The sequence below is a fragment of the Prionailurus bengalensis genome, chromosome B2 (genome assembly GCF_016509475.1).
Source record: "Prionailurus bengalensis isolate Pbe53 chromosome B2, Fcat_Pben_1.1_paternal_pri, whole genome shotgun sequence".
Taxonomy (NCBI): Eukaryota; Metazoa; Chordata; class Mammalia; order Carnivora; family Felidae; genus Prionailurus; species Prionailurus bengalensis.
In genome coordinates this window covers 36,708,891-36,728,639 of record NC_057349.1, presented here as the reverse complement: position 1 = coordinate 36,728,639, position 19,749 = coordinate 36,708,891, and the positions used below count along the sequence as shown (strand labels likewise).

At 35.2% G+C, this 19,749-nt stretch overlaps 1 protein-coding gene across 1 annotated transcript in view; it reads right to left on the bottom strand.

Annotated features, from left to right (window-relative positions):
• The window catches only part of DNAH8 (dynein axonemal heavy chain 8), a 327,851-nt gene that overhangs the window by 282,484 nt on the left and 25,618 nt on the right, over positions 1-19,749 (bottom strand). Inside the window, exons 6-11 of the mRNA XM_043591305.1 lie at positions 17,499-17,688; positions 16,860-17,023; positions 11,355-11,531; positions 10,066-10,179; positions 3,935-4,042; positions 1,265-1,366 (exon numbers count right to left, since the gene is read on the bottom strand). Coding sequence (XP_043447240.1) covers positions 1,265-1,366; positions 3,935-4,042; positions 10,066-10,179; positions 11,355-11,531; positions 16,860-17,023; positions 17,499-17,688 — 855 coding nt within the window. The remainder of the gene's footprint in view (positions 1-1,264; positions 1,367-3,934; positions 4,043-10,065; positions 10,180-11,354; positions 11,532-16,859; positions 17,024-17,498; positions 17,689-19,749) is intronic.

The window sequence follows — 19,749 nt, the reverse complement described above, 5'->3', positions numbered from 1 at the left end:
GTTATTTGCATTACAAGGCATGTGAGGAGTGGGGTGCCGGTGCGGGTCTTAGCAAGAAAAGAAGCTGGAAAAGAAGCAAAGGGGGGAAAAAAACCAGTTTTTTCTCTCATAGGGTCCTTTGGGTTTCCCTGTCTCAATAAGTGTAGTTCTTCACTTTCTGTTCCCTGTCATCACTGGTTCCAGAGGTCAGAAAATGGTGACGGCAGTGCTTAGGCAAAGCCCTGTGAGTGCAGCGGTTCACGTCCCATTTGGAGACCACTGAGCATCCTGTGGCTCTGCCTCCCAGGCCCAACCTTGTGCCTTGGTTCCATAAAGTCCACAGATCAGCACAAGAAGACAGCCAATAACAACTTCTGGATGAAGCCTTCCTGCTGTGCTCATTTCCTGCACACTTTAAAACACAGATCCTTTTAATTTTTTACAAACTTGTCCAGAGAATAGAAAAGGGAGGCATACTATCTTCCCCTCCTCCATCTCCACTCATTCTGAGACCTTAGTGCCAAAAATACTGACAAGGACACTATGAGAAAGGAAATTTGCAGGCTATCTCTCATGAATATAGTTGCAAAAACTGTAGCAAACAAAATTGTAGCAACCCAAATTTTAAAGTTTTTTTTTAATTATACCATGACCAGGAAAGTCTCATTTTAGAAAACCTAAAGATGTCATCCATCACACTAACAGACTGAGGAAAAGAATCTAATAAGCATCACAATAAATATCTGCAGAAATTTCTTTTTTAAAACCCATTCATAACTTTAAAAAATATCTCCTAGTACTAAAACTAGGAATAGAACTTCCTTAATCTAGTCAAAGATGTATCTAAAACCTATGAATGCATCAGGTTTGCAATGCAGAATGCAAAATGGGGAAATGTCTGAAACATCCTCCTCCAGAAGATGATCAAGACCAGAAGCCATCTATCATCTTGATTATTTAAGAATGTATGGCAGTCGTCGTCAAAACAAAAAGGCAAGAAAATGAAATTAACAGGAGCTGGAGTGAAAGGCAGGGACCAGAGTATATGATACAGCAAGAGTCTGATGTGGGCAGCCATAGATAAGATGAGGAACAAATTATACCCTAAATGAGCACTAAATATAAAGGAAAGCTGATAATTCTAATGAGGCTCATTTTATGTTCTCATGCTACTCTGTAAATGTTTTTTTTCAAAGTTAACGTGTTCTGTGAACGAACAAAGTAAACAAAAGTAGGCCAGACAATGAAATCTTTACTTTATGAAAATAAGAGTATTTATACAAACCTGAATTTTCTTTAATACAAGCGGAGTTTCCTGATCCCATACGTGGACAGTTCCTCCATCAGTAATATATGCTTTACATGCTGTCACCATTTGATTTGTTACCTAAAATAAATACAAGTCCAAAATAACTACAGGTAAAAAGAGAAATAAAAGTTAAGATTTTTAAACCATAACCAAAAAAAGATGATAAATAGTAAATTTACAAGATGAAGCCACAATATAAAAAGTAAAGAAATACACATTCTAGTCCAAACCAAGAAAATTCAAAATTTTAATGGCATTTAAGTTGATGTCACTGGGGCCATAAATTTCAAAGTCCTCTATATTTTTCTGTTGTTTATCTTTCCTCTAATTAGGATCCAAGTGTGATTCTTCACCATTCTTCAACATGCAAACTAAATTTAAAGTTAACCACATCCCCAAAATAGTGGGAGAAAAAAAACAGTCACTTAAATGGTCAGGAGGTTAGACTGAGATGGCAGGTTGACACACAGACATTTTGGAGAATTCCTAAAATATGGAAAGCACATGGGATCAAATTTCCAGAAAGGAGGTGTGGGGGGGAAGACTAGAGAAAACCAGAACCCAGTTCTGGAGAAGGTTACCATGAAGGTGGAACATTTATGGGAAATCTTTGAGGTGGGAGACAATGAGAGGTATCCCTTGTTTATGATGCTGCACATTGAAATTGGAGCAGCTTGTACAGTAGGTAACAATGACATATGCTGGCAGGACAAAGCCATGAGTGTGGACTATGCCCCAGGTAGCTTCTGTGCCCCAGGAGGACATGTCAGAGAAAAAGCTCTTGACATTCCCCCCTGCCCCCCCCCCCCACACACACGAGACAGACTACAAGGAACAGCACAGGAAGGCAAATTAGGAGTTGAAGACAAAAATAGGCAGACAACTAAGAATGACCAAACAATTAAAGAAAATAAACATGGTAACAGAGGCATTAAACTCAACAAAAAGGAAATACAAAAAAACATATATGTAAAATATTTTAAAATATCTTTTATTAACTAAATTAGTTCAGGAGGAAGATATGAGAGTATTTTGCATCACGAAAAGAAAACAACTAGAGAACTTGGAAGTTGAAATTTTTATTATCAAAATAAAAAAAATTTATTGATGAACTGACTGGCAACTGGGACATAAATGAAGAGCAAATGAGTGAGCTGAAAGGTCAAAGGACAGAAAGTGACAAAAAAAAATTAAGAGAAATGGAAGTTAGATTCAAGGGGAGAAAATAAATTGAACAGGTAGGTAAGGAATAGTCAAAATCAAAACAAGGAAATTTCTCAGGAATGGAGACAAAAGTCTTTGGATTGAAATAATCCAGCAAATATAGAACAAGATAAATGTAAAAAGAAACACATCACTTTGAAATTTTAGAAGTTCAAGGATAGAGAAAAAAATCCTAAAAGCTTCTTGAAAGAATAAGGTTGCCTACAAAGGAAAAATAATCAGATTAGCATCTACTTTCTCATGAACAGTCCTGGATAGGAGACAACAACATTTTCAAGTTTCCAGAAGAAAATTATGTTGAAATTGGAATCCCAGGCAAACTAACATTTGAGTGGCAGGACAAAATGAAGCTATTTTCACACATGCAGGAATTCAGGAGGTTCACCATACACAGACTCTCTCTCTGAAAGAACCATTTGAGAATACTTTTCACCCAAAGAAATAATGAATCCAAGATGGAGGAAGATATGGAAATCACCAAACAGAGGTGATCAAAGAAACTAGCAATGCTTAGATTTTAGTCGGAATACATGTGGATTCAAAATGTTAACAAAATATTAGGCAAAATAGTTTAAAAATATTAACAAAAATAGGGGCGCCTGGGTGGCTCAGTTGGTTAGGCAACCGACTTCAGCTCAGGTCATCATCTCACAGTTCATGGGTTCCAGCCCTGCATCGGGCTTTATGCTGACAGCTCAGAGCCTGGAGCCTGCTTCAGATTCTGTGTCTCCCCTTCTCTCTGCCCCTCCCCTGCTCACACTCTGTGTCTGTCTCTCAATAATAAATAAATGCTAAAAAAAATTTTTTTTAATATTAACAAAAATATAAAATGAGAAATCTCAGCATGGGACATACATAACAAGAAAGAGAGAGACAAGGGATGGGGAAAAATCCTAAACTTCTTGCCTTGTTTGGGAAATAGATGATGATTAAATCTATTCATTTGCTTGTTAAAAGAAATGTGACTGTTACTTTATATATTTATGTTCTGCTTGAATCACAAAGAAATTCTATTCATGTGTTTCATGGATGATTTTTCAAGTTACTTAAGTGATGAACCATATGTCATCAGAGGAAGATTTTACACAAACTACAGGGCCACCGGGAGAGGCTAAAGACACATTGTTAATAGTGGACACAATTCTTAGGTCCTGAGGAAACTATCTGAACAGAATAAATTAGAAAAGCACCAGCTACATTTAAACAAAAGACCTGAGGGCTTACCTCTAACAAAAAGAGGGTACACCTTCAGTTAAGTACAACTAACCACTCAACACCTTTCATTTCTTGTCCACTGGAAGTGTTAAAATCCGTAACTCGGAGAGGCACCCAAACTTCCCAGTTCCCTTCTCTGGACCCAAGGGAAAGTATTATTAACTTTTTTACAGGGTGACATGTGTGATATCTTCCTTGGAAACTTACTTTGATAAACAACGAGGTCATTCTCTCTGAGGTATTATAATACCGTGACACACCATGAATCATTCTGATGGCATTAATCAAATTTTGTATTCCATGTGCCATGGAAACCTAAAATTGAAATATATTAAGGGAAGTCCGTCATAAATTTATATTTTTAATAAACAATATTCTATAAAATTCAAAACTCTAAACATGCATAAAATAAGGCTGAAACTTTGATCTTAAAGTCAAATTTTACTAAATGCAATGTAGTGTCCCAGACTGGATCTTGGAACAGAAAAAGAATATCAGTTTTGACAAATGTACCAAGAAAATGCAAGGTGTTAACGGGAGAAACTTGAAGACGATTCTGTACTGTCATTGTAACTTATCTGTACATCTAACCTTAAAAGTTTGTTTAAAAATAAAATTTAAGAGGTGAAAATGATTTTAGGATGAATAGTTCAAGATAATCTATTTAAAGATGAAGAAACTTGATATCTTCAAGGGTAAAGTGACTTGCTTATGGCCAGAAAGCTAGTTTAAAACAGAGATCAGACTAAAACCTATTTCCACTTGTGCAATTCAATTCACCTTTCAGCAAACCTACTAACTACCACCAGTTTTGGAGGATATTTGGGAGAAATTCAAATATATAAATTCAAATACAAGGACAGTTCTAGAGGCAGTCACAACAGAGTGGAAGAGATACATGCAAAACAGTGAAACAAGTGGAAAAGCATTCAGCAAAGGGAAACAAGTACAAGAGAGACATAAACCATCACGAATGTATATTGAATGCTTACGATATGCCAGGCACTAGGCAAAGAGCTTCACATACTACCTTAATTTATGCTGACAATGATCATTTAAGGCACATTTGATCATCAGATCTGAAACATCACTGATTACGAGATGGCACCAATTCTTTACACATTAGCAAGAAAGGAAAACAATGCTCAATATGGGAAGTTTTAACTCTCCTGTAAAACTAAGTCACCAACAGGCTAAATGCCCTCTGTAAAGGTAATCATGAAATAAACGAGCCATGGAGAAAATGACAGGAACAAAGATTCCATGTCCAAATCTTGTTCCTTGGGTATGGTGGGAGAATAAACTGTCTTGAAGATTTGTACCACAGGCTGGTTACTTACTCACCGTAGTCTAAATTCATACCAATGTTACCAACAAAACAAAACAAAACAAAACAAAACAAAAAAAACACCTCAATCGGAAAACTAATAATCTAAGATGGTGTCCAGTCACATCCACAATGATTCCTAAGACTGGACTCTCTTATAAGATGTGCTCTGAGTACAGAGATGTTAAATGTGAGAAAGATAAGTGTCGTAGAACCTAAAAAATAAAGTATTATGATTATTCCCGTTGTGCAGATGAGAAAACATAGAAGCAGGGAAGTTAAGTACCTTGTCCCACAGCTGTTACATAACTACAGTTATGTGCCTGAGATTTTGAGACCCTGCTTTTAACTGTGACACAAATCAGGATGGAAGAACAGGTCAATGGCTGTTCCACCATCAAGGAGCTTGCCTTTTGTTAGGACAAAACAGAATATATAAAAGATTTCTTTAATAATGACAAAATAAAACCAGAAATAACTACTGAATAGTGTACTGTATGTCCTAGGCATCAGGTGTTAACTATGGCTTAATTAAATCAATTGTATGTGGCTTATGTAAATTAACATCATTACTTTGCAGGTCACCTTGTATGTCAGAATTCATATTGTATGTGTTATCTGTATATCAGAAAGAGTCTAATGAAAATAAGCCTTGGAGGAGTCCCTTCCACTCTCAATAAAGCAAGTCTACAAAGTGCCCCTAGCTCCAGTGAAGAAGGCTCAGAGATGGCACCAAATGGGTCCATCAGGAAAATGACCTTCACCTAAATTTAAACATCATTTATTAGAGAAGCTCCTTGAGCACATAGTTCTTACCTATCTGTACACAGTGTTTGACACTTTATATGTAAAATACACGACAGATATGCCAATACCCAGAAAGTGCAATAGCAAGATAATAAAATGAAACATTAAACATAAAATTCATATAATTTATCAACAAGAAATGGAAGCATGAGTCCTCTGAACTTTTCCTGCTCAAATGTGAGTTACAAGCTAAACTAGTTTGTGAGTTACAAACCAAAGCAATTGCTGTTTGCTTTTAATGACAGTAAAGAAAATGAGGATAAAAAGAACAGCGAATGCATCGAAGATAGTGACTATATGAGGGGGAAGCAATTATATGACAGTATTATTAGTACTTCTTTAATATCAAAGATAATGTTTGAAACATTCTTTCATCAGAGAATATAAAAAGCTCAATAACAACAACAACAACAACAACAACAAAATAATAGTAATAATGTATATCCATGGCTAGAGCAATCGAATAAAATTTTTTAAATTACTAGGATGAAAAGAACACCAGAACTAAAAGATGTGAAAATTCTATAAATTTAAACAAGTCTTTTGAACCAAGAAGTTGAAATTAGTACACCTAAAAATCTAGAGAGCTTGATAACAATAAAAAGCATTGTACCTTTCTTCCAAGTTTATTTTTTATAATGAAGAGCTTTAAATAATATAGAAAAGTACAGAGAATAGTATAATGATCAGTTATATCCATCGCTACACTTGACAAAAATTGTTTTGTTGCATTTGTTTCATCAATATCTACTTGCAGGTAGTCCTCCTAGAATAGACTTTAAATATATGTCTATTTAATATTTGAATCTTCAACTCTTGTAAGCCCAAATGCATGTGACATGTGATAATTCTGATTTTTCTTAGAAATAGATTTTAACTGCACATGCTATAAAGCTGGGGAATCAAGTCACTGAGCTCCTGAGTGAGCCAAGTAACGGCCATAATTCTCTATTACCAATTTGGTTTGTTTTACTCATGATCATATGCACACAAACACCTAAAAAGTGATGCAACATGTTCTAATGTGAAACGGATTTTTAAAAGGTCCCCAGCAGAAGTCCAGTTGCTGGTACTAAAGGTGTAAATAAGCTGTAAATAAAACCCATCATCTCTTTATGGAATCAATTCCAAGACTGCTCCTGGAAGTCTTCCTATTCTCTCTCATGGTGCTTCCTGGTGGAGAATAGATTCCTGCATGGCCGTAAGAACTGTCCTGACCAAGGCTCTCAACTCTACATTTTTCCCTCCTCACCTACATTAAACTCCTTGGTTAACGGAACCATCTTGGAATGGGTATGAACCACCCCTATACATATCTATCTTCTCCAAATCCTCTTTCCCTGACTCCAGGATGAAACCAGCATTGACCCTGCCCTAAAAAGTTTGGCCAACCAAACCATATAGGCAATGGCAACATGCATGTGGAGGCTTTAACTATGTCTTCAAAAATCAGAATGGAGAATGCTGAATATGTGTATCAGACACTAATATAAATTATTTTGAAAGCATTTTAACTTAGAGAATAACTTGAAGAAGCAGCATGGAGAAGCAGGAACAAAAACAAAGCAAAATGCCAGAGTGCTAGATTTCAAATTCAGTCTCATGACTTAAAGTTGTAGAAATGCTCAAATTCTATTCTTTGTTTTTAAAATGAGGACTGTTTTGCATACAGAATGAAAATGCATGGAAAGTATGTATTACAATGCCTACACTAAAAGGCCAGGGGTTTTCAAGACTGTGGACACCTTTATTTTTTTATTTTTTATTTATTTTTTTTTAACATTTATTTATTTTTGAGACAGAGAGAGACAGAGCATGAACGGGGGAGGGTGAGAGAGAGGGAGACACAGAATCCGAAACAGGCTCCAGGCTCTGAGCTGTCAGCACAGAGCCTGACGCGGGGCTCGAACCCACGGACCGTGAGATCATGACCTGAGCCGAAGTTGGCGCTTAACCGACTGAGCCACCCAGGCGCCCCTGTGGACACCTTTAAAAACACAATTGCCTGGGGGAACTCTCCTGGCTAAACGTGATCCACAAAAGAGGCAACACCCAGCCAAAGTTGGGCAACACTGCCATAAGTTCTCAACAAATATTAGTTTCCTTGACTTCCCCTCTCTACTAAAGAAAGGATAAAATGTACCATGCTCTACATCAGGTTCCCAAAACTTATGGATTTATAACTGGAATTTTATACTCATTGACCAACATCTTTCCATTTCCCCCACTTCCCAGCCCTGGCAACTAACGTTCTATGAGTTAGTTACCTGAGTTTGGCTTTTTAAAATTCCACATATAAGTGAGATCACACAGTGTTTGTCTTTCTCTGTCGTACTTACTTCATTTAACATAATGTCCTCAAGGTCCACCCATGTCACAAATGGCAAGATTTCCATCTTTCATATATATATCCACTTACCCAGTGATAGACACCTAGGTTTTTTCCATATCTTGGTTATTATGAGTAAGTAATACTGTGATGAACATGGGAGTGCAGATATCCTTATTTCATTTACTTTGAAAAGATACCCAGTAGTGGAATTGCTGGATCATATGGTAATTCTATTTAATCTTTTGAGGAGTCTCCATACTGTTTTCCATAGTGACTGCATCAATTTACATTCCCACTAACAGTAGACAAGGGTTCTCTTTTCTCCACATCCTTGTTATCTTGTTTTTTTGATGATAGCCATTCTAATAGCTATGAGGTGATATTACATTGTGGTTTTGATTTGTACTTCCTAATGATTAGTGATGTTGAGCTTCCTTTCACGTTCTCATTAGTTATTGGGATGACTTCTTTGGGAAAATGTCTCTTCAGTTCCTGCCCATTTTTTCCATTATATTGTTTGCTTTTGTTATTGAGTTGTATAAATTCTTACATATTTTGAACATTGATTCCTTATCTGACATATGATTTGCAAATATTCTCTTCCATTCCATAGGTTGCCTTTACATTTTGTTGAGAGATATATATATAATATTATAATATAATATATTATATAATAATATATTATATAATAATATATATTATAATAATACATATTTGATATAATATCCAAAAAATCATCCCTAAAACCAATGTCAAGAAGTGTTTTCCCCATTCTTTCTTCCAGGAGTTTTATGGTTTCTTGTGTTACAATGAAGTCTTTAACCCATTCCAAGTTAAATTTTGTGAGCAATGTAAGATAGGGGTCTAATTTCATTCTTTTGCATATGATTATTCAGTTTTCCCAATACTATTTATTGAAGAGACTATCCTTTCCTCACTGAGTAGTCTTAGCTCCCTTGTCAAAAATTTTTGACCATATGTGTGAGAATTTATCTCTCTTGTTTCTGTCTGATTGATGTGTCTATTTTTATGCCAGTACCATAATGCTTTAGTTACTCTAGCTTTGCAGTATAGCTAGAAATCAGGAAGTGCAATGTCTCTAGCTTTATTATTCTTTCTCAGGATTGTTTTGACTAGTGGACATCTTTTGTAGGTACGTACAATATAAATTTCAGGATTTTTCTCCATTATTGCAAAAACTGTCACTGGAAATTTGATAGGAATTGTATGAATATATAGATGGCTTTGGGTAGTGTGGAAATTTTAACAATATTCATTCTTCCAATCCATGAACATGGGATATCTTTCTATTTCTTTTTGTAGTGCTTTGATATCAGGGTAATGCTGGTTGGGCACTCTCTCTTGCTCATTCCTGGATCATTCACCCTAGGGGAAGCAAGTTACCCTATGTAAAAACTCATCTGGTGTGCAACTGGGGCCTGCCAACAACCATATGAGCAAGCTTAGAAGTGGACCCTCCAACTCTTAGTCTCCACTTCCCGTGAGACCACATTCCCAGCTAATAGTTTGTCCACAAGTTCATGAGACACCCTGAGGCAGAGACACTCAAACTATGCTATGCCTGGATTCTTGATTTATAGGAACTGTGTTTTATGTGAATCAGTTCTGGGGTAATTTGTGATGTGCAATGGATTAATCAGTTTAATTCACAAATGAGATTATACTCATGATAATGTCAAATATTTAAATGTAGTTTGGAATAATAAGTAAGTTTATAATTCATGATAGATGTATAACAGGAAAATATATCTTTTATATAATTTTTCTGCAGTATACATTTCCCAATACACATATATTAAGTTATTTTAAAATGAGTTATTTTTAAAAGTACACTTTAAAAAGCATACTTACTAGGTCATAGTTATAGAGAGGTTGACACACTTTTTCTAAAGTGTACAAATATCTGACATTATCTTTTGATTCATTTGCTGTATCTGTTATTCTTGCATCCAAATCACGCCAATTCTAAGGGAAAAAATGTATAAGAATTCCATGAAACATCCAAATATATCACTGTACTTAATTTTAATCAAGAAATTCAGGGGGCACCTGGGTGGCTCAGTCGGTTAAGCGTCTGCCTGCAGCCCAGGTCATGATCTCACAGCTCATGAGTTTGAGCCCCACGTCAGGCTCTGTGCTGACAGCTCAGAGCCTGGAGCCTGCTTCAGATTCTGTGTCTCCCTGTCTCTCTCTCTCTCTGCCCTTCCCCCGTTTGTGCACTGTCTCTCTCTCTCTCTCTCTCTCTAATATAAACATTAAAAAAATTTAAAAAAAAAAAAAGAAATTCAGGCTATCTTCCGTAATCATACATATACTAAAGTAGCTGATACTGAAATGTGATTGATACATCTGTTTCTTATATTATTTAAGACAAAGTTATCACCTTAACTGATTTACTAAATGATTTACTAAAACTAAAGACTCATTCTTTTTGTAATTAACATTTTGTCTGTTAATTACACCTTAAATGATTTTACTAAACTTAAATGATTTACTTAATCACCTTAAATTATTTACTAAAACACCTTAAATGATTTACTAAAACTAAAGACTCATTCTTTTTGTAATTAACATTTTGTTTGTAGGCTTAAGCTGGACTTGCTTCTACCTGGAGTGACTTTTCTAGGTTAGTTATTTATAACATTGCATTATTTGGGGTCTTTGAGAAAAGGATATATATCTAGATAGACAGATACAGATATAGATAAATATAGATAAATTTTTTAAAGAAAGAATACAGAAAAATAAAAGGACCCAGAAAAAATCAAACCAAACTGTGGACTAGTGGACATGAGCTATCTAACAAGAGCACATTTTTGTTTTTGACTTTCTATGTAGTTCTTTACCTCAATGAGCTTCTATTGATTAACAATTTCAAAAACAACTTAAAAATAAATACCAATCATTCCATAGTAGTATTGTCAAAATTGATATACAAAATATTGAGAAATAAGTCTTCATTTCTATACTTCCTTTTCCTCTTTGGGAAATAATTGTGGAATATGAGAAAGCCTCACTCAACGTTTAAAACCTCTAAACACATGGTTCCAGTATATGATGTGAAGAAGCAGTTCAAGAAGGGTAATTTTCTAGTTGGTTGTTCTGAAGCATATCAAATTTTAAAATAAAAGGCCTTTTACCTTTAACAGTTTGGAGTGTGCAACATTAAGCACATTTATGACAGCCTTACAACTTGGTCCTTTAATCTGTTCAATGATATAATTGAATTTGGCTGACATGCGTTTCCAGTGTTCCAATTCAGTAAGTGGACCTGAATCATCAGCTTCCTTTCTCATCTGCTCACTCTCAATAAGTACCTGCAATTAAAAAAAAAAAAAAAAATTCACAGAATTTAAGAATGTTATTTTCTTCTTTGGTAAAACCTCATTGTTTGTATCTTTTCAAAGGAAGCTAAAAATTTTTATAAATTTTAATTGAAGAATATTAAAAACTCTCAGCAAACTGGGATGCCTCGGTGGCTTAGTCAGTTAAGCATCTGACTTCTGCTCAGGTCGTGATCTCATGGTTTGTGAGTTTGAGCCCTGTGTCAGTCTCTGTGCTGACAGTTCAGAGCCTGAAGCCTGATTCAGATTCTGTCTCCCTCTCTCTCTACCCCTCCCCCATTTGTGCTGTCTCTCTCTGTCTCAAAAATAAACATTAAAAAAAAATTAAAAGAAAAACTCTTAGGAAACTAAGAACAAAAGGGAACTTCTTTAACATGATAAATAGTATCTACCAAAAATCTATAGCAAACCTCATATTTAATGATGAAATTTTAGAAAATATCACTTTAAAACCAAGGACAAGAAAAATTTGCCACTAACACCACCCACTACTATTCAACGTGGTAATGGAGGTCTCCAAACAAGAAAAGCAACCAAAAGGCATAAGAATTGGAAATTAAAAAAAAAAAACAAAAACAATAGTGGCAGTGTGCCTGGGTGGCTCAGCTGGTTGAATGTCAGACTTGATTTCGGCTCAGGTCACGATCTCATGGTCATGAGATTGAACCCCACATCCGGCTCAGCACTAGGTGTGGAGCCTGCTTAAGATTCTCTCTCTCTCTCCTTCTGCCCTTCTTGTGTGTTCTCTCTCTCAAAAAAAATTGTCATAATCAAAGATGATATGTTTGGCTACATTTTTAAAATTCAAGAATATCTAAAGACAAACTTCTATAATAAGTAAAAGTGAACAATTCAGTAAGGTTACTGGATGTACACTGGATGTAGCATTTCTTTACAAGCCATATAGCAATCTGAAAATGTAATTTCTAAAAGAAGATAGTATTTGCTGTAACAAACAACAACAATGATCAGATATCTAGAGATTAGCAAAAGATGTACAATATCTTTGTGGATAAAATTAGAAAACTTACTTTCAGCATACAAAAGAAGACCTAAATAAATGGAGAGAAATACCATGTTCATGGATGGAAATCTTCAACCATATAAAGGTGACAATTTTCTCTAAATTAATGTATACATTTAGTGAAAACCAATCAAAATATCAATAGAGTTTTTCAGAATACTTGAAAAGCTAGTCTTAAAATTAATTTGGAAGAATAGTTAACCAGAAATAACCAATGCAATTTTGAAGAAAAATACATAAAGTGACTTGTCATGACAAATGTTGACTTAGTAAAAAAACTACAGAAATGAAAGCAGTATTACCTGAGTGTAAAACCCAAATAAGTAGACCAGTGGGATAGACAAAGGGATTTAGAAACTTTATATATTACAGAGTGATATTAAAAATTTGTCAGGAGGAAACAATGGGCTATTAACTAAACAGCTTATTTTGGGGACAATTGGTTAACTATATGGAAAAAGACAAAATTAGATTCCTACTCCACATACACAATTAATTCCAGATGGATTACAAACCTAAATATTAAAAACAAAATGGCAACACTTTTAAAGAAAACATAGGAGATGAGGGGAAAATGATGAAGTAAAGCATGGAACTAAATATCATAATTGTCAAGAAAATGGTTACCACTGGGGGAAGAAAAGGGAGTTAAAATTGGGAAGAGGGATGCATGAGGGCTGTTAGGTGCTGGTAATGCTGCTTCTTAACTTGTGCAAAGGTTACATGAGTGTTCATTTTACAACAATTTGTTTCTTTTATGGCATTTATTTCTGTAGATTTCACTAATATTTAAGGTAAATAAATAACTCAGGAGAATATCTACATAATATTTAAGTAGAAAAGGGTTTCTTAAATAAAATACAAAAAGCACAAGTTCCTACCACTGGAGGTAGCTAAAATGAAGCTGGATTACAATTTGTAACTAATATGTTTACATTAAAATATAAAACTTTCACATGACTAAAGACACCATACCAAATGAAAATGTAGGACACAATGGAGACCAACAAAGTTAACATATGGAAAATATCATTTAAACTCCAGCAACTTGGTAAGATATCATCAAGCAATCTGAAATAAAACTAGGTGAAGGATGTGAACAGGCAATTCAACAAAGAGAAAACTTAAATAGCCATTGAACACATTCAACCTCAACAGAAATCAGAGTAATACAAAATAAGATATCATTCCACACCCAACATACTGACAAAGATTAAAAATCTAATGATCCAAGTGCAACAAAAGATTTGAAGAAATGGGAACTCATATGCTTCTATAAAAATGAAGTAAGTTAATATAACCACTCTTTGGAGGGCTATGTAATACCCAATAAAAAAAGCCATATGCTATTGCTGTCAGCAATTCCACTGAGAAACTCTAGAACCTGTGCAAAGGAGATCTGAACAAAGGTATTAACTGAATTCTAAAAATTAACTGAATTTCTAAAAATAGAAACAACTGTCTTTCTGAGGGAATGGATGAACAAATCTCTCTACCTCTTTAAACAGAGGATATTAGACATGACTTAAATGTATCTTAATGTCTGAAAATGTGTATAATAAACTGATAGGAACACCAGACAGTAGTTAAGTGAATGATTTAATTTATTTGTACCAACATAGATGAAAGAGAATGCTAAATGAGAAAAAACATAAACTGTGAAATGATATTATAAATACCAATTGTATAAAGACCTTAATCACAAATATATATTCTGTATTTATATATATACATAGTGTATACATATAATTTTAATATATATAATTTAAAGCTTATAAATATGAAAATGCAATAAAAGTGTACAACTTTCAGGAGAATGAGAGACAAAAACATCAGGATAGTGGTAACATAGAGGGAAGGAAAGGGATGGGTTGGAGGCTTTCATGAAAATAAAACAGATCTGAAGTAAAATGAGAATCTATTTAATCTCAGTGGTAGTTTCAGGGGTCTTTGTTATATTGTTTTCTGTACTTTTTATGTTTATAGCTTCACATAACTTAAATTGTGATGGAATTTTTAAGAATACAAAGGAAGTAAAATACATAGTTGATTTTTCAGACCCATGAAGGTTCTTTCTTCACTCCATGAAAGTTACTTGCTTTTAATTTTAACCATTCTGTGTAGAACTCTTTCCTAATCCTATCACAAGCTTCCTCATCACCTTAAATAGAGGACACTAGACATAATTTAAATTTCTCTTAACTGGCTGAAGGTCTATCTAGTTTGAATCACAGAATTAAAGAATGAAAATTCTTGAAATTTAATTCCTGTTACAACATGTTTCGTAGATAGATACCAGCCTCAAATTGGGTACTTTCAGGATGCAGTACATTCTGTATTTGTGTGTGTGTGAAGAAGGGATTCTGTGAGAAAATTATCCTGATTTCAAGATTAAAAATCTCTCTCCTTGCAGCCACCACCTGGTCTTCTGCCATTTAGGGCCATACACTGCAAGTTTAATTTCACATGAAATCCCATCAAATATTTGAAGATATCATGACCTCCTAAACCCCCCTCCCACCCACTCCCAGGTCAAATATCTCCATGTACTTTCCTTGAATGACATTGTTCATATCCTTGGCCTATTTTTTTTTTCAATGTTGCCCATTTCTTAATGATGTAAAGAAGATCTTTACATATTATGGATACTCTTTGTTATATATGCTGATTATATTTTCTCCAAGAAAGTCGTTTTTTAATTTTGGTCATGGTAATTTTTGACATATGGAAGTTGGTAAATTGTTTTTATGTAGTCAAATATGTCAGTTTTTTCTTTCATGGCTTCAGAATTTTGTATCTTAAGAAGATATCAATAGAGCTCTATGTTGTGTTCTGATTCATTTATAGGTTTTGTTTTATTTTTCACATTACTTATTTAGGGTTGCTTTTGTTCACTCACAGTGTTTTTGAGATTCATCCAATTTGTCGTGTGTATCTGGTTTTTTTTTTCATTTTTAGCTTTCAAATTTATGTTTATAATTTATCTTGACTAATTTTTGCGTATGACAAGGTCAATGTTTATTTTAGATGTCATGGTTCAGATGTTTATTTTAGATTAAAGATCTCTCCCGTTTCCTGCATTGATTCTACTTAATTGGAGCCATTTGCTGCAATTGCCCAATGTGATTTTCTTATTTCAACTTGTTAAATCTCCCTAAATCTCAGCTATTTTCTTTTGCTTGTTCATTTTCATGAAAGAAAATCTACATTGATTGATTGCAATAATTGGGGGGATCTCCTCAGCCATTGTGTAGGACAGAGCCTGATTTCCACAATGGGTTACAGCTCCCCTTTCCTCCAGCGACATAGTAAGTGGGTACAGAAGTCCTGCGGTGCTCTATTATCCACTTCAATTTCCTAGTGACACCTGGAACAAATTCTGTGACCAGCACTCCAGGCCCTGGTGGAGTTTCCAAAGTCCTCCAATTTTTCCATTCCAAATGCACCTCCTTCCTTCTAACATAGCTCTAAGAGAGGTAAATTGAAAGTGCTTTTTTCTAGCTTTTACTCAGTTAAGATTTTTTTTTGCCTTAGTCTTCACTTGACTGAACGTTTTCTTCTCTAGCTCCACTGACCTGTGCTCATAAGCTAGAGATCCATGAGTTGGCTCCTAGAGGCCTCTTTCAGTTTAGAGCAATTGCATAGTGCCTGATTTGGGGCAGTACGGGTAATGTAGGTTGGCACCTCTCAGAATGTTAACATATGCCCCATTCTTATTGCTGCTTTCCCTACTGCCAGAGAAAATTTATTTGGCCAGAGAGTTGTAGTAGTGACATGAATGAGCCTAGTTTGAACATCTTTGTCAACATAGACAATTCCATTGATCAACCAAGAGGTATTTATTTAGTGTCTAGCACTGTGGCTATAGTTGCTTCATTGTATCCTCTTCTTTTCTCTTATGAAGAGTATAAACAATATATAAAGTATTGGAATGAACACTGGCTATTCCTGATTCTTCATTTTTTTCATTCTCAACCCATATGGTTATGGTTCCTCCTTAAGAGTGAGACATATTTAAAATATTTAAAATATTTTTAGGTATTTAAAATATTTTAAAATATTTAAATGTTTAAAAATATTTAAAATGTTTAAAATTAAAATTGGTTTTCAGTGGCCCCCAGAGAACAATGATTTTGCACTGAGGTCAAGAATAAGCTGAGTTTCATAACCGAATCTGCAAGATTCCTCTTCCCTTTACTTTCAGGGACACAATGCAATGGCTAGGACACAGCTGAGAGCTACAACTCACATCTGATGTAATACTTGAGTTAGCTCACCTGTTCGATCTGTCTGTACCATGTCATCAGCACATCCTCTAGCTGACGAACCATTTCTGAATTGCTGGCTGCAGCTGTCACTTCTTCAAAAGTATGCAGTTTGGAAAAATCGACATTGTCTACCTTCTTTAACTTAACTGTGCCCTCAATACTTACTCTAGCACCTAAAAGAGAAGAAACAATATTGAGAAGAGGTGTTTAATGTCAATGTGTGGTTCCAGCTATAATTACTCAAATGTTAGAGAAACATAAATACAAACTGATTGTTAGATTGTGACTTGGTTATTTGTTAATAATATATATTTTAATAATATGAACTAATAAAGTTGTATATTTTTGAAAGAGCTAATAATATAGTAATATTTTTAAATATGGTGGAATTTTTCATTAATAACATAGGAATAGAATCTTCTTGCTACAATGGAAAATTTTTTAAAAATATATCCTACTCCTGCAAAGATCCCCGGAAATGAGAGGTTCTAACGATTTGATTTCTTACTTCTAGGTCTCATAATTATTTTGAGTAATACTTTCTTTTAAGATGGAATGGTTTTCGTCTAAAGCTTATCTTTAATAACAGATCTTACAGTTAATCTGCTCATTTTCAGTAATGTACTAAACGTTAAATTTTGTACTTACCATCTAAAAATGAAAGGTATCTGTTGATGGTTTCGGTGAAAATGTGTTTTTCAGATTCTCCTTGCTTGGACTGGTTTAGAGCACCCCAATTATTTGTTGCAAGAATAGCTGGCACAAATATACTTGACAGCATATTCCTAATCCCAGGAAGGATTCCTGTTGATGCATCCAGTACAGTAAATAGCACTTCCTGAAAGGGTGGTGTTCAAATGTTATATGCTAATCCCATTAAAGAGCTGAAAATCATAACCTATTTTTCATTACATTAAGAATAGGCAATACTTTCGGGGCGCCTGGGTGGCGCAGTCGGTTAAGCGTCCGACTTCAGCCAGGTCACGATCTCGCGGTCCGTGAGTTCGAGCCCCGTGTCGGGCTCTGGGCTGATGGCTCGGAGCCTGGAGCCTGCTTCCCATTCTGTGTCTCCCTCTCTCTCTGCCCCTCCCCCGTTCATGCTCTGTCTCTCTCTGTCCCAAAAATAAATAAACGTTGAAAAAAAAAATTAAAAAAAAAAAAAAAGAATAGGCAATACTTTCTATATATTAGGAAAACTTAGGCAGTCAAGGAAATTAGAGTTCTAAAATCAACAAATTTATATTCTTCCCCCATTCTAACCATTCCCATGTGTGTTCATCAAGGCGACACTTTCCTCAGTGCTTTACTTTCAACATAGGTAAGGAGACAACCTGGAGCCTATACAATGTGGAGGAAATGAAGCTGAGCCTTCCGCATAAAGTTCTTAGTGGAAAATTGCCCTGTCCCGGGAAATGAGACTAGAAAAACTCAATCAGAGTAAGGAAAGAGCAATGAAATTAGCCCTCTGCCCAGAATTTTAAGTGGAAAAACTGATCAGTCTCAAGAAATAAAATACACAGAAATCAGAAGTCCAGCATTTATGAGTATGACATTTCAATTAATACAATTTAAGTGACATGGACATCCCAAGCCAAGAAATTAAGATAAAAAACTTGCCAAAAGCCACTACATTTCTTTTTAACTGTGAGCATATGGCAGTGAAGACTACAACAGCTACAAGTACAGTACGGTGCCACAGCCTTGATTCGTGCTAAGGAGTCACCAGTCCTTCCTACTACTGCTTCTGCACCATTAGTCAAATGCCAACACAGTAAAAAGGGCAAATGTCTTAGTATAATGATAAAAATACATTTTGACCTTGCACATTCCATGAAAGGGTTTAGGGAACCATTATGAGGACCACTGATATACCATATGCTCAACTGCGATTGGTTTTACACAGTTATAATGGTGTAAACAAATATTTATCTAACCGAAATAGAATATAACTATGTTATAGTTATGTAAGAACAAAGGGATGGAAAATGGCAGGAGGGGCACAGGATAAAAAAGAGCTAAATCTTCATCTTCCACAGAAAAAAGGCAATAGGTAATGTCTAACCTGGCAAAGGAGCAATCAGAGCACACCATTTAGAGATATGGAGGCAAATGAAAGAATCTGTTGAGAGATTAATGGTTGCTCCTGGAGAGTGAGATAGACTTAAGTTTTCATAACAAGAGTTACAGAATTTCTTTCTTTTTTAAAACTGCATACCGGGGTGCCTCAGTGGCTCAGTCAGTTAAGCATCAAACTCTTGATTTCAGCTCAGGTCATGATCTCACCACTTGTGGGACTGAGCCCCGCCTCTGGCTCTGCACTGGCTGCACGTTTTCTCTCTGTCCCACCCCCCACTTGTGTGCTTGCTCGTGCTCTCTCTCTCAAAATAAACATGTTTTTCAAAATTGCATACAACTGTGACAAACATAAAAACTCACTTATAAAAAAGAATGAGTTGTTACAAACAAGTTGAAGGGAGAATTAGTGAAATGGAAGACACACTGGGGAAACATGTGCACATGGTTGGAGACATCATGGTGAAACTGTTTGAAAGACAAAGAACAAAATCAAACCGAAAGAAAAGACAGATCACCTATGAAGCACATTTACAGAAGAGGCTTAATCAGTCACAAGAGATACCAGAAGACAATGCAGTATCTACAAGGAGTCACAGGGAAATGATTCCCAACCTAGACTTGAAAACCAAGCTAAACAACCTCTCTTAAAGCCATTTGTTGTCATAAACAGAAAAGGAGAAAAATTAGGGTGGATTTGTTACTTAGCAAGATAAGAATTTGCTAATAATATAATTTAGTCTCACAACAATCCTGCAAGGTGGGTATTACTATTTCCAAATTAATAATGTAAAAACCTAAGTCATAGAAAAGAAAAGCAACCTGT